General features: G+C 41.6%; 1 protein-coding gene across 3 annotated transcripts in view; it reads left to right on the forward strand.

Annotated features, from left to right (window-relative positions):
* The window catches only part of LOC111143968 (RAD54 like 2), a 111,292-nt gene that overhangs the window by 38,011 nt on the left and 58,908 nt on the right, over positions 1-14,373 (forward strand). For all 3 annotated transcript variants that reach the window (XM_022498006.1, XM_022498005.1, XM_022498007.1), the window contains one exon: positions 3,066-3,258. In XM_022498006.1, the coding sequence (XP_022353714.1) occupies positions 3,120-3,258 (139 nt within the window). In that variant the 5' untranslated portion in view covers positions 3,066-3,119. The remainder of the gene's footprint in view (positions 1-3,065; positions 3,259-14,373) is intronic.

The following is a 14,373-nucleotide window of genomic DNA, read 5'->3' on the forward strand; positions in this document are numbered from 1 at the left end:
GGATTGGCTGTGGGTTTCTTCATAATTATAGCCTCCATTAGGAAACCCAATATATTAAACTGTAGACATTAACATATTACTTAGGGATTGAGTATTTACTTTTCAGAGTGGTTCTTTTTAGAGCTTCTTTAAATAGCTAGTTCTCCAGTTTCATTAAAATAGAATTTGATTCCCAGAATTTGCTTTGTAGGAATACCCGTCCTCATTAAGGCACAGCACACCCATAATCTCTCCTACAGCTCCTCTTCCCTGGAGATTGAGACAGTTTCACATGGGTTGGGGAGCAAATAAGGGAGATGCATTTTTTTCCTTAACAACTTTTTTCCTCTTGTCTGCTGTACAGTTCTGAGAGCTAATTTCTCAAGTCAGGGCTACCTTCCCTGTGTTTGAAAGGCTGTGCCCACTTGGATGTGTTTGTATGTGTGGGTGGAGCCCCATACAGACAAAATGTAATTGACTGCACTGCTGCCTGCTAAGATCAGCTTTTCCCCTGCCGGTTTCCTTTTGTTGCTTTTTTGAAGGAGATCAGTAACAGCAAAACCTACCCTTTACCTAGTTGGTGTGATTCTGAAGAGTAGAGAAAAGAATTCATTGTGTCATCCCTGTAATGAAATTTAGTGGCTCATGAAGGGTAGGGAAAGAGAATAACTAAATTTGGTGGGACTTAAATCTGTCACTTTTCGGTTTATTCTCTGTTTGGGGCATCTGATCACCTGGGTACTATTTTAAATTATTTTTAAAGTGTTTTTTGAGTAGGGGCCTCGACCAATGTCTCATATTCTAATAATATGTGTGGTTGTTGATGTTTAATTGATGTTTGCTTCTATCTATCAGGAGCTTGGGGCTGAGGTTGTTTTGAAGATGTTCATTAACTGAGGGTTTACAGGAGGCTTCTTGTTACTGTTTACCTCTAAGTGATTGTCATTCTTCCACTACCACATAATTTCTTCTCTAAAATGCCAGGCATTCAGATTACCTAGAGGTACTTGCTAATTAAAAATTGTCCTCTAAAAGCTGTCCCATAATCAGCCAAACACACTGTAAGCAAAACACTTATCTCAAGCGGTCTAGGATGAACCAGAGGGATTATGCTGATTACAGATATTGACTTCCACATAGAGTAGCTGCTGTTGAATTATCATCATACTCATATTCAGAATAAATTTCACTTCCAAAGCTGATGACATCTAATTGATTTATTGCTTCCTTTCTAAAACCTTTATAGAACCTAAAGACAGGATTGAGGATCCCAGGGGTCCTCAGAAATTCGGAATCTGCTTTGTCACTCAGTGAATGATAGTTCAGCATTAGTTATATTAATTTGTATTTGTGGAACACCTTTCTTTGCTGTGCCTTAACACCCTTTGTAGGTGTTTTGGAAGTGCATTACTAATGCAAAAATTTAAATTTTATTACTAAATCATTTTACAGCTGTTTTTTGCTTTCATTGCCTTGAGAGGCTAAGTACATGACCCATGGGGACACACACTCATAATTCCTATGGTTGTTAAATAGACAGTCTTAAATTCTAGTTTTCCAGAACTAAAGGATTCAGTTACCTCATTTTGTTTCTGTTTCTTTTTAGGAGAACATAAAAGTTCTACTTCAAATTGTGTCTGGACCTTAATAAGAGATTTCAGTTCTGGAATAGTTTTTGTGTTGAATAATTAGAGACTTGTGTTTTGGTTTTTATTTTGGGAGATGGGAGGAATTTTAGGATAACCTGATTGTGGATGTGGTTGTCTATAGCAGTTTGTCTTAGAAAAGATTATTTATTTTGTGCTACTTCCCCACATTTTATTATGAAAAATTTGAAATATATAGAAAAATTGAAAGAATTGGTCAGTGAATCTTTATGTTAACATTTTGCTAATGCTTGCTTTATCACAAAGCAGTCTGTCTAGCTTTCTCTTTATCTTTTTTCCCCGTCAAGAAGAAATGACCTTTATAGCTAATAGTAAAGTAGAACAGGCAAGAGAGAAAGAGACAGACAGACAGACAGACAAGTGCAATACCTGGCGTATATTAGACATAATAGAGCAAGTTGACAAATGAGAGAGTGAACATGAATGAGTGAATGATCTGAATAGGACATGCTTCCAGGCCCATATACAGTTCCCACCTAATTCCCTGCCCTTGGGGATTTACTGTCTGGTCTGGAAGTGAGAAACCACAGAAGGCAAAGCACTTTGCCAGGTAGCTCGTATGAAGGCTTCAGTGAAGGTCAGCATGGTCAAGCATGGCTGCTACTGGAGTTCAGAAGAGGAATTATGACCCCAGAACACTGGGGCAGTTGACCGAGACTTCTTGGAAGAAATGGAGCTGAAATTGGGCTAAGAGGTAAGGCAGAGCCTGAGAACAGAGAAGGACACAGGAACATTCTGAGTCATGGGGAGTGTGAGGCTCCCCACATACTGGGGAGGAGTGGCAGTGTGGTGCCTGCTGGAAGCCTTGCATTCAGGTGATTGGAAAGTATACTGTCTTCCAGATGGTGCTCGGAGGCAGCTCCAGGCAGGACCCACTTCCTCTTCCCTGGGCTCTCCTAGTTACTCTCATTCCAGGGCTCTGCCCATGCTGCTCACTATGCCTGGAACACTTTCCCTCTGGATGTCTGTGTGGCTCCCTCTGCCCTCTGGCCTCTGCTCAGTGAGAACTCCCCCAGTCTCCCTCTGGCTGTGCCAACTCCCCAGCATGATTTGTTGTGTTTCCTGCTCTGTTCCCAAAGCCTAGTGGTAGGGTCTGTGACTATATAACCTTAATGTGTATATGTATGCATATATAGAGATACAAAGAAAATTGAAGGAATGAACAGGTGGGAGTTCTGACGCATAGAGTGTGTTTGTTTGGTCACTTTAAGACGTTTTCTTGTCCAAGCAGAGAAGCTTCAGCTGGGCAGAGAGTCACCAAAACGTATATCAGGATCAGTGCACTTGTGAGGACGGTTGAAATTTGGGTATGGTTAGTTTGCCCCTTCAGGGCATTCATCCTTGGCATTTTCTCTTTGAAAGATTCGTGTTCCTAATTGAAGTGCTTGGTGATCCTGATGCCTCTTGTCCTCCTTCCAGGACCCCTGCAGTGGATCATGAGTTGGTAATGCCCACTGAGGACCTCTGGGAGCCATGTCAGACGAATCCGCCTCAGGGAGCGATCCAGACCTGGACCCGGACGTGGAGCTGGAGGATGCGGAAGAGGAGGAGGAGGAGGAGGAAGTGGCAGTGGAGGAGCACGGCAGGGATGACGCGGAAGACCTACTGGATGGTGAGTGGCTCTAGCGAGTGACATAGGTTGCCTTATTTTTTTTCTCTCGGGTTTTTTGCTGGGAGAGCATGGTGTTTCCAGTTGCATTTCTTAGGTCATCTGTTGTGAGAAGGTAGAGACTGGGAACACAGCAACAATGAACTCATATGCTATTTCTCAAGAAATGGCTTGTTGTCCCTCTGCGTAGACCTCACTCTAGTGCTGGATGAACCTTAGCATTTAACTCCTCTTTGACAGATGTGCAGATTCAGATTTGCAAATTTGAGAGTAGAGAATTCTTGCCCACGTCATGGAGGAGTCAATGGCAGAGTCCTTGTGGAGAGATTTTGTGGTCTGGGGTCATGAATTCATCTGGTGACCACAGGTAGGCATGAGGGTAGCTGTGAGTTTCCTGAAATTATATTTATGGTTCTGCTTGTATGGACATGAGGGAATTATGTGGGGAGAGATTTTCAGATGATAGGCTCACAACTCCAGAATGCTTATTGCATCTCCTGTGGTGCTGCTCTGCCTCCTAGCCACTTCCAGTGACTGTAAATTGTTCCTGATGAGAGAGAACTGCACCTCTAAAGCTGGTAGGCACCCCCCTGGATTCCTGTTTGGCTCACCCCTTCCTTTGCCCACAGCTTAACTGCAGTGGCATTGACTTCTTCTTTTCATCTTCAGTCTAATGTTAGGTCATCCGGGCAGCCACAGGGCTTCTCATTTAATTCCAGGCTTTCATGGCATAGGATTTAGTTGTTTGTAAGATTCCTATTGACTGAGGAATAAAGTTTTTCTCTGTTTATAACAAACCACCTTGGTAGGATGCAACATTATACTAGGTTATCTCTGCTTGCATCTGAAGGAGCCTAGGAAAATGTGCTACTACTTTTCTCCAGATTCAAGAAGGATGAACATGGATCCTCTTTCTTTGCTGAAGTACTATCTTCAGTTCTCATTCATCCTACCAGATGTAATATGGTTCAGGGATCAGTTTTCCCTCATTTATACTATCTAGGAGTCTCTGCCTCATTTCTACTTCCCCCACCTTTGGCAGGGAAATTATCATTTTATTATTATTATTTTTTTCTTGATATTGTTTGCTGTCCACTGCTTGTTTATTCAGTTGGAGTCTCCCCAAATGGTTCTGCAGTTCCTTTCTATAAAGTAGAATAAGTAGAAGTAATGGAAGATAGTGCTGGAAGGGTACACCACCAGACTGCCTTGCTTGGCTCTCATGGTTCTTAAGATGGCATTAGAGTCCCCAGGTATCTGCATCAGTTTTTGCTTTTTATCATTTGGGTTCTCAGAATTATATTTTCACATACCCCCTAGAACTCTTGTCAGGTTTAGATCGGATTTAGGATGCTGCTGGTAGGTATGATGGATATATACACATTGTCTTCCCTCTTAGCTTTTTGGAATTCTGCCTTCCTTGTTAGGTTCTTAATTATTAAAAGAAAAGCATATGCTTCTCTGGACTTTACTATTATTTATTTAAAAGTGGTGAGTGGGGCGCCTGGGTGGCTCAGTGGGTTAAGCCTCTGCCTTAGGCTCAGGTCATGATCTCAGGGTTCTGGGATTGAGTCCTGCGTCGGGCTCTCTGCTCAGCAGTGAGCCTGCTTCCCCTCTCTCTCTGCCTGTCTCTCTGCCTACTTGTGATCTCTCTCTCTCTCTGTCAATAAATAAATAAAATCTTTAAGAAAAAAAAAAAGTGATGAGAATTGTGATTTGTCTCAGAATAGTGTAGCTATGCAACTGGAGTGCTTTTTGTTTTTGTTTTTGTTTTTTTAGATTTTGTTTATTTATTTGAGAGAGAGAGATAGCAAGAGAAAGCATGAGTAGGGTGGTGGGGAGAGGGACAAGCCGGCTCCCCACTGAGCAGGGAGGCCAGTATGGGGCTTGATCCCAGGACCCTGGGATCATGTCCTGAGCCAAAGGCAGACACTTAACCACCCAGATGCCCCTGTAACGGAGTTTTTAAAAAAGATTATTTATACCATTCTCAGATGAAATAATTTTTAAAAATTTGAAATGAGTTATTTTTATTACTTATGAAGTTCAGAGTGTTAGAAAAAAATGTTCTGTAGGTGCTCTCTTCTTCTCTTGCTCTGCTAGGGTATGTTACTTCTTGGATTTTGATCAAGGATCCTTTTGATGTTTCACAGTAGTGTTAGAGCTCTACTCACCCAAGCACTCCCAAATGGAAGTGATGCTTCTGTTACTTGTGGCAACTCTGCCGCTGTTTTAGAGCTGATAGTTTTCCAGGTTCTCTTATTTTGCACGCTCTGCAATTTTGCTGAACCATCTGAGACCTGCCCGTTTCTTCAGTCTTGCCCTTCCTGCCTTGGCTTGCTGGTCATCCCACAGTCTTAATGGGTAGAGCAGCCAGCTATTCTAAAATTAGGAATAGCTATGAATAGTCTTAGCTCCTATGGTGTGATGTAGCCTTTTATTGTCTTAGAGCAGTGGTTCTCAATGTAGGATGATTTTGCCTCCCAGGGGACAATTTACAGTGTCTGAAAACACTGTCATGACTTCCATAAGGTGAGGGAAGAATGCTGCTGGCATCTTGTGGGCAGAGACTCTGGATGCTGCTAAACATCCTACATTGCATAGGACAACTCAGTCCTACACACAGTTATTGTCCCCAAGTATCAGTAGTGCTGAGGTTGAGAAACCCTTTCAGAAAGGAAACTGTTACTTCAGCTCTTTTTATTTGAAGTTTCATCTCTACTGGATGACAATAACTCACTTTTGTAGTGCTTCCTCATCATTTACACAAACATCTGAATTACATACTCACCTTTTCAAAGAAATTTCTTTGGTGATTCCCTCTATTTGTGTTTGTTTTCTTTATAATTTCTGCTTTATAATATTCTTCCTCCTACTTCTTTTGGGTTTGTTTAGCAATACTGCCAAACTTCTTTTTCTTTTCTTTTTTTTTTAAAGATTTTATTTATTTACTTGACAACGATCACAAGTAGGCAGAGAGGCAGGCAGAGAGAGAGGGGGAAGCAGGCTCCCTGCTGAGTAGAGAGCCCGATGTGGGGCTTCATTGCAGGACCCTGAGATCATGACCTGAGCCAAAGGCAAAGGCTTAACCCACTGAGGCACCCAGTCGCCCATTACTTCCAAACGTCTTAAGAATGTGCTTACCAGGGGACGCCTGGGTGGCTCAGTGGGTTAAAGCCTCTGCCTTTGGCTCGGGTCGTGATCCCAGGGTCCCGGAATCGAGCCCTGAGTCGGGCTCTCTGCTCAGCAGGGAGCCTGCTTCCTCCTCTCTCTCTGCCTGCCTCTCCGCCTACTTGTGATCTCTGTCTGTCAAAAAAATAAATAAAATATTGAAGAAAAAAAAAAAAAAGAATGTGCTTACCAGGGCGCCTGGGTAGTGCTAACAGACAACTAACTCTTGGTTTTGGCTCAGGTCATGATCTTAGGGTCATAATATGGAACTCCACATCAGGCTCTGTGCTCAGCAGGGAGTCTGCTTGAGATTCTCTCTGCCTTTCCCTCTGCTCCTCTCAGTTGTGCTCTCCCTCTCTTTCTCTCTGTCTCAGATAAATAAATAAATCTTTTAAAAAAAGAATGTGCTGGGACGCCTGGGTGGCTCAGTTGGTTGGACGACTGCCTTCGGCTCAAGTCATGATCCCGGAGTCCCGGGATTGAGTCCCGCATCGGGCTCCCAGCTCCATGGGGAGTCTGCTTCTCCCTCTAACCTTCTCCTCGCTCATGCTCTCTCACTGCCTCTCTCTCAAATAAATAAATAAAATCTTTAAAAAAAAATAAAAAAAGAATGTGCTTACATTTGTTTCCCTAATAAAAACTATTAAAACTATTAATTTCCCTCTAAGTACTGCTTTAGTTCATCCCCTCACAAGCATTTTGACACAGTTTATCTTACTTATCTTGATAATCCTAGGTGTTAGGTAGGGCAGATACACTTTAGAGATAAGGAAATTGAGACTTAGAAAGGCAAGTGACCCACTCAATATGACTTTGCAAGAAAGTGGCAAAGCTGGGCCTTTGGTTTCCAAAGTGGTACTCCTTTTTCAAACCCATGCTGTTTGTGAGACCATAGATTCATATCATTCCCTTGCCTATAATGGGTTGCTTTCTCTCTCTCTCTTTGTTTGTGCTGTGAAGGAAGAAATTGATTAATACTATTGACCAGAGATGAGAAGTAATAGCATGAGTAAAGGCATAGTAGAAAGGCAGGTATGACATATGCTAGAGAATGATGACCTATCTTACTTGCTATAGAACTGGACACATTAGGGGAATGACCAGAGTGAGACTGGAATGATAGCCTGGAATCAGTTTAGGGGGTAGTTTAGAATTTGTTTTAAAGGCAGCATGGGAATTGATGGAAGTTTTTACCAAGGAGCATTCATTAAACCTTTGATTTTTAAGAATGTTATTTAGCAGTGTACAGAAGAGATGGCCTGTAGATAGTGAAGAGCAATTAGGTCTGTGGTAAAACTTTATGGGAAGGATTAATGAGATTTTTGAACTGTTGGGATCAGTTGACCTGCATAGGAGGAGTAAATGGTCAGATTTGTTACAGTAAAATTTATAGGATTTGGTGACTTATTGCATATGTGGGGCAGGTTGAAGACAGAATAGGTAAAGTCTGGGAGGATGATGAAATCTTTACAAAGGCGGAAGAATGGAGGTAGATAGGAAGTGGATGGGGGAGTTAGAGGTATTTTTAGCTTTGCTGCATTATGTGGGGCATTGTCTCCCCCTTGATACTGACCTTTGAATGTTGACTTGTGGGAGAGTAGTCTGACAGCACGGAGGCTTTGGCTCTTGGGGAGCACCATGATTTGGTCTTTAAAAACGTGGGGAGAAGACAGTGCTTTCCAATTTCTAACATATTGTGGGGATTTTGGCGTGTTATAAGACATTTTGGATTTTTTTTAAAGATTTTATTTATTTGACAGAAGAAAGCGAGAGAGCACAAGCAGAGGGAGCAGCAGAGGGAGAGGGTGAGCAGGCTCTCCGCTGAGCAGGGAGCCCTATGAGGGGCTCGATCTCTGGACCCTGGGATCATAACCTGAGCTGAAGGCAGATGCTTAACCATCTGAGCCACCTATGCGCCCCTGGATTGCTTTTTCATTTCCCTGTTTTTCTTTTCCCCTAATGCATGTGTTGGATTTTCTCTATTCTCTTGGAATGGTGGGAGAAGTTAGGTGTTAGCACCTTTGGGGCCTATCATTATCAGAGGCAGAAGTTCAAAACCTGGTGCCTGTGGTGTCAGGGTGGCTCAGTCGGTTAAGCATCTGCCTTTTAGATCAAGTCATGATCCCGGAGTCCTGGGGTTGAACCCCGCATTTGGGGGGGGGGGTCCCTGCTCAGCGGGGAGTCTGCTTCTACCTCTCCCTCTGCCCCATGTCCCCTGTGCTTGTGCTTGCTCTCTCTCGCTCTCTCTCTCGTAAATAAATAAAATCTTTAAAAACAAAACAAAAAAACCTAGTGCCCCTGGAATTGGCTTTCCTTATGCAAAAGTGGTTTTTCTGGCCCAGTATTTTCTTCTAGCTCAGCTTCAGGTCCAATATCTTGCCCCAGATAAGGTATTTTGAAATATTTAGATGAAGAGAACTCCTACAGTAATCTAGCTTTTACAAAAAAAAGTTTGTTTCCAGTTGCCATTTAATGTGTTTTTAGTGAATGTGAAAGTGTGGCATGGCTGGTTCATGTCAGAGTCCTGTGTGTACTTGGCTTTGTAAAGAGATTTTCCTTTGCCTTGGTGTTTTGTTTGCACTTTTGTTTTTCTCATTATTACTGCGCTCTAATCCTACAGTGGATTCTTCCTTTCATGGCTTTAGCAACCATAAGTGATAAAGTTTAGATCAAGAGATATTTCCAAGGGTTTTCCTGTCTATATACATGGCAAAAATCTTAACATCTGTTTCCCTAAGGTAACTTCTTATACCCCTGCAGCAGGGAGACAGGAGAGAAAAGTAGCAAGAAACCTGGGCCTAAATATGCCCTTATAGGTTGCACGGGCAGAGGACATGCTTAAAATTAAAAAAAAATTTTTTAAACAAGAACGTCATGTGTTTCTTACTAACATTCATCTGGATTAATGGATCTAATTCCTGATTTCGCTCATTCTGCAGGTGTATGATGAATCTTAGTTAATAATATGATTCCCCTTCCACTACCACTTGTACTTGTTGTGGGCTACCTTTATTCTTGTGAAATATCTGCAAGGAAAATCCAGATGCCCCATTCTTTCCTACCGTATGGTATTTTTACTTCATTACTTGTGCGTGTTTTTTTGGTCTTAGCCTGGTTCTCCATCAGGGTTCTGGGGCCACCACCACTCTTTTCTTCTGAGAGCATTGTACTCATCCAAGCTTTTTGGCCCATGTTATGAATAGCCTTGTTAAGCTAAGACAAGAGTAGGGTTTTTCTAAAGGAATTTTACTGGAGAAAAGACCAAGCCCTACCCAGAAACTGCAGGCTTAAAGAACTTACTGGTTATTCTAAGAATGATTGCTTGCCAGAGGGTTTTATTTCCAAACTTGCTTCCCCAGGTTGCAGTAGGCATATTGGGAGTTTATGGAGCTTCAGGATGAACATGACAAACCTTGTTAGAGTGCCAGTTTTATCAGGAGATTTGGGGAGTGGTGTTGGGGGTTGAGACTTTCGTACTTTAACTGGTAAGGAATTAAAAATATTTTTGTAATGAAAATTAGGCATAGGAACCACAATTCATATGCATTTTTAAGGTAAAATGGGATTTTTTTTTTCAAATGAATTTTAGAGTATGAGTGTTTTTGTTTTTTAAAAATTTTATTAATTTATTTGACACAGAGAGAGAGCAAGAGCACAGGTAGGGGGAGTGGCCGGCAGAGGGAGAGGGAGAAATAGGCCCCTGTGGAGCAGGGAACCCAACTCGGGGCTCAATCATAGGACCCTGGGATCATGACCTGAGCTGAAGGCAGATGCTTAACCAACTGAGCCACACAGGTGCCCCAGTTTGAGTGCATTTTGAATGGTACCCTGAGAGTCCCAAAGGGATAAGAACATTTTCTGTGGGCATAGGACTCCTCAGTAGAAAAGTCTGAGAAGTCCTGGTTTAAGTTAGTCAAGATCTGGGCACAGACTGCCTTGATGGGTACATCTTTTTAGAAGGTGAAGGCTGCTTTTTTGTTTATTTTATTTTTGTCTATTTTACATGACAAATCAGGATACTGAGATACTGGAATTGAAACTAGATATGTTCCTTCTGGAACCTGCTTCATGCTATCTTGTTGACAGAAAGCTAACCTCCTGGATGTCAACTTTGGCCTTAGACTGACCTCCTTCACTTTAGACCACTGGTTAGGGAAAGCTGATCTCCTTCTCAACCCCTAGATCTCAGACTCTTTTGCAGGGAGTTTGCTTTTTGCTTTTTCTCTGACCCCATTCTATTTGTCCTCTTTGCTTACAATGCAAAGAATCGGGTAAAGTGTTCTAGGCAGAGGGCCAGGGCAAAGCCCTGGTGTGGAAACAAATTTGCTTGTTTAAGAATCAGGAACGTAGAGGCCATGGTGGCTGGAGCATAGAGAGTAAGGGCCAGAGTGGTCTGGGGTGAGATAGGAAGGGGCCTGAGCATGTAGGGGCAGTGGTGGCAGTTTGAAATATACCTGGCATCCTGGGTTTATTTGTTTGGGTTCTGGCTGTTGCACTTTCAGATTCTCACTGTGAGTTCTGGACATAATCAGTAAATAGTAGCAGTCTGCAGGAAAAGTTATGCTGTCTGAGCAGCTGCAAGTCAAAGAAGTGTGGGGAGCTTCTAGAAATTTGTACTAAGTCAGAATGGGTGGTTTTGTTTCATAAAGAATTGTACCTGGGAGGAGTGAGTTCAGCAGTCTAATGGGAATCCTACGCAATGTTCTCTCCCTCGTATGGAAGCCCCCATGGGCCTTCACAAGGCAGCATAAGTTATGGAGTTATAGTTTTCACCATTTATTATGGCATCTCTGTCACATAAGACATCCTTACTTTGAGCCTAGATTTATTTTCCAAGAATAGTTTTAAAGAAACTCTATGAAACCTGTGATTGCATAATGTCCTAGATCTAGATCCTTCTTTGGAGAGTGTGTTTGGAATTTGAATAATATTTCAAAATCTATAATGCCAAATGGCTTGTTGACTTTACTGTTTAATAACTTTGTGATTGTGAGTAACATGTGCTTATTAAATAAATTTTGGAAATACACAGTATTATAAAGGACACAAAAATCACATGTAATTCCATCAGCCAGTGATAGCAAGATACTTTGTTGTAGTTTTCCCAGCCTTTTGCTATGCAAATGTGTATTTTTACAAAACTAGAATCCTATTGTGTATCCCTTTTTGCATGTGCCATTTAAAAGTCTTCATAATTATAGTGACTTTGTAATTCCATGGCATTTCGCTTATTTTTACTTTTCTAAGCTTTTATTTATTTATTTTTTAAGATTTTTTTTAAAAAATAAGTGTTAGCTCTTCTTTTTTTTTTTTTTTTTAATTTTATTTATTTATTTGACAGACAGAGATTACAAGTAGGCAGAGAGGCAGGCAGAGAGGAGGAAGCAGGCTCCCTGCCCAGCAGAGAGCCCGATGTGGGGCTTGATCCCAGGACCCTGGGATCATGACCTGAGCCGGAGGCAGAGGCTTTAACCCACTGAGCCACCCAGGCGCCCGTATTTTTTAAGATTTTATTTATTTATTTGACTGAGAGAGAGATCGCAAGTAGGCAGAGAGGCAGGCAGAGAGAGAAGGGAAAGCAGGCTCTCCGCTGAGCAGAGAACCCGATGCGGGGCTCGATCCCAGGACCCTGAGATCATGACCCGAGCTGAAGGCAGAGGCTTAACCTACTGAGCCACCCAGGTGCCTCCTAAGTTTTTATTTTTAAAAAATAAAAAATAGGGAAGCGTGTAACACCAAGAGTGAACCCTAATGTAAATTATAGGTTTTGGGTAATAATGATGTGGCAATGTAGGCTCATCCACTGTGTGTAACAGATGGACCACTTTGCTGGGCGATAATGATAATGGGTGAGGCTATGCATGTATTGGGGTGGGGGTATATGGTAAATCTCTGTACCTTCCTCTCAGTTTTTCTGTGAACCTAAAACTATGGGAATATCCTATGCCTCCAGTCTTTTACCCAGTGTTTTCAGTTTCCATTTATGATTTCTGCTTGTATCGCTTACTAATATGGTAACTGCAAAATGGTGATTTTTGTGATTCTATATTCCTTTTTACATTTATTTGTATTTTTTGGTAAAGATGAGCTCTCCCTCCCCACTTTATTTTTCTTCATCCTCTTCCTCCTCATTATTATTATTATTATTATTATTATTATTTATTTATTTATTTTTAAAGATTTTATTCATCCACTTGACAGAGATCACAAGTAGGCAGAGAGGCAGAGAGAGAGGAGGAAGCAGGCTCCCCGCTGAGCAGAGAGCCCGATGCAGGGCTCGATCCCAGGACCCAGGGATCATGACCTGAGCCGAAGGCAGAGGCCTTAACCCACTGAGCCACCCAGGTGCCCCTATTATTATTTATTTTTTAAAAATATCAATATGGTCTCAGATCCTTTTTTGAAAAATTCCGTGTGATAGAGGCTCCTGGGTGGCTGAGTCACCCATGGTTAACCATCTGACTTCCACTCAGTTCATGATCTCAGGGGTCCTGGAATTAAGTCCTGCATGGGGCTCCATGCTCAGTGGGGGGTCTCCCTCTCCCTCTGACTGTCCCCCTGCTCATGCTTCCTCTTTCAAATAAATAAATAAAATCTTGAAAAATTCACTGTGATAGAATCCATTCCTCTTGTTCATTTTGATGCTCAAATTGTCCCAGAGTTGGCTAGTGGGAGCACCTTACAGCTAACTTCACTGTTCCTTTGGACACGTTCCCTATAGTTTGTGAGCACTTCCTTTTCTTTCTGGCACAGCAGTGTTCCAGACCTAGCTTGTATTTTCTCTGTTCCAACCTGGGAACTGGCTTTTTCTCCAAAGATTGTTGGTTTCTTTTAGAGGGAAATGGTACTTAGAAGCTAAGATCTGGGCTATAGATGTGCTCATTACTACTGGAATATCATTGATTATAGGCTCTTTTGGTCTGTAGAGCCAGGAAATACATTTATTTAAAAAATTGTGTTCATAAACAGTGCTCTAAACTTTAAAACTTCTCCTATTTCCTATTTATATCTTTCTTCCACAGTGAGAACTTGGTTTTCAGCATCAGTGTATTTATTAATTTGCTTAGTTTTACAGTAGGTTCAAATAATTTCAGATGTTTTCGCTACAAACAATAAATCTAAAGTTCAAGAGTTTTTTTGCAGTTTTTTTTCTTTTAATATATCCCACTAAGCTATTTAGTCAGAGTATTATATAGTTGGATTTTTGTTTTTTTCCCCCAGCCTTATTAAGGTTTAATTTTATGCTATGTATATATCCCTAAAACTATCACTAAAATCAAGATAATGAGCATATGCCTTACCCCTGAAAGTTTCCTTATTCCCTTTTGAAGTCCTTCCCTCCTTTTCCTGCCCTCTAACCCTGTGCCTAGTGAACCACTGATCTGCTTTCTGTCCTTATTGATTATATTTTGGTATAAATGAAACCACATAGGGTATTCTCTTTGGGGGCATCTGGCTTCTTGCACTCAGCATAATTAAGATTCATCCGGGGCACCTGGGTGGCTCATGGGTTAAAGCCTCTGCCTTCGGCTCAGGTCATGATCTCAGGGTCCTGGGATCGAGTCCCGCGTCGGGCTCTCTACTCTGCACGGAGCCTGCTTCCTCCTCTCTCTCTCTCTGCCTGCCTCTCTGCCTGCTTGTGATCTCTGTCTGTCAAATAAATAAATAAAATCTTTAAAAAAAATAATTAAGATTCATCCATGTTGTGTATACCAGTTGTTCATTTTTTTTCATTGCTTACGAGTAGTATTGGATAGTATAGATATATCCCAATTTGTTTATCCATTCTATGTGGGTTCTTTATTCCTCTCTTCTTCCCACCTTCTTTCTTTCTTTCTCTCTCTCTTTGTTATTATAAAGGAAGCCACTATTGAACATTGATATACAAGCCTTTGTATGGATATGTGCTTTCATTTTACTTGGATAATGGATTTTGTCATCTTTATT

Source organism: Enhydra lutris, unplaced genomic scaffold, assembly GCF_002288905.1.
Source record: "Enhydra lutris kenyoni isolate GAN:26980312 unplaced genomic scaffold, ASM228890v2 scaffoldscaffold10, whole genome shotgun sequence".
NCBI lineage: Eukaryota > Metazoa > Chordata > Mammalia > Carnivora > Mustelidae > Enhydra > Enhydra lutris.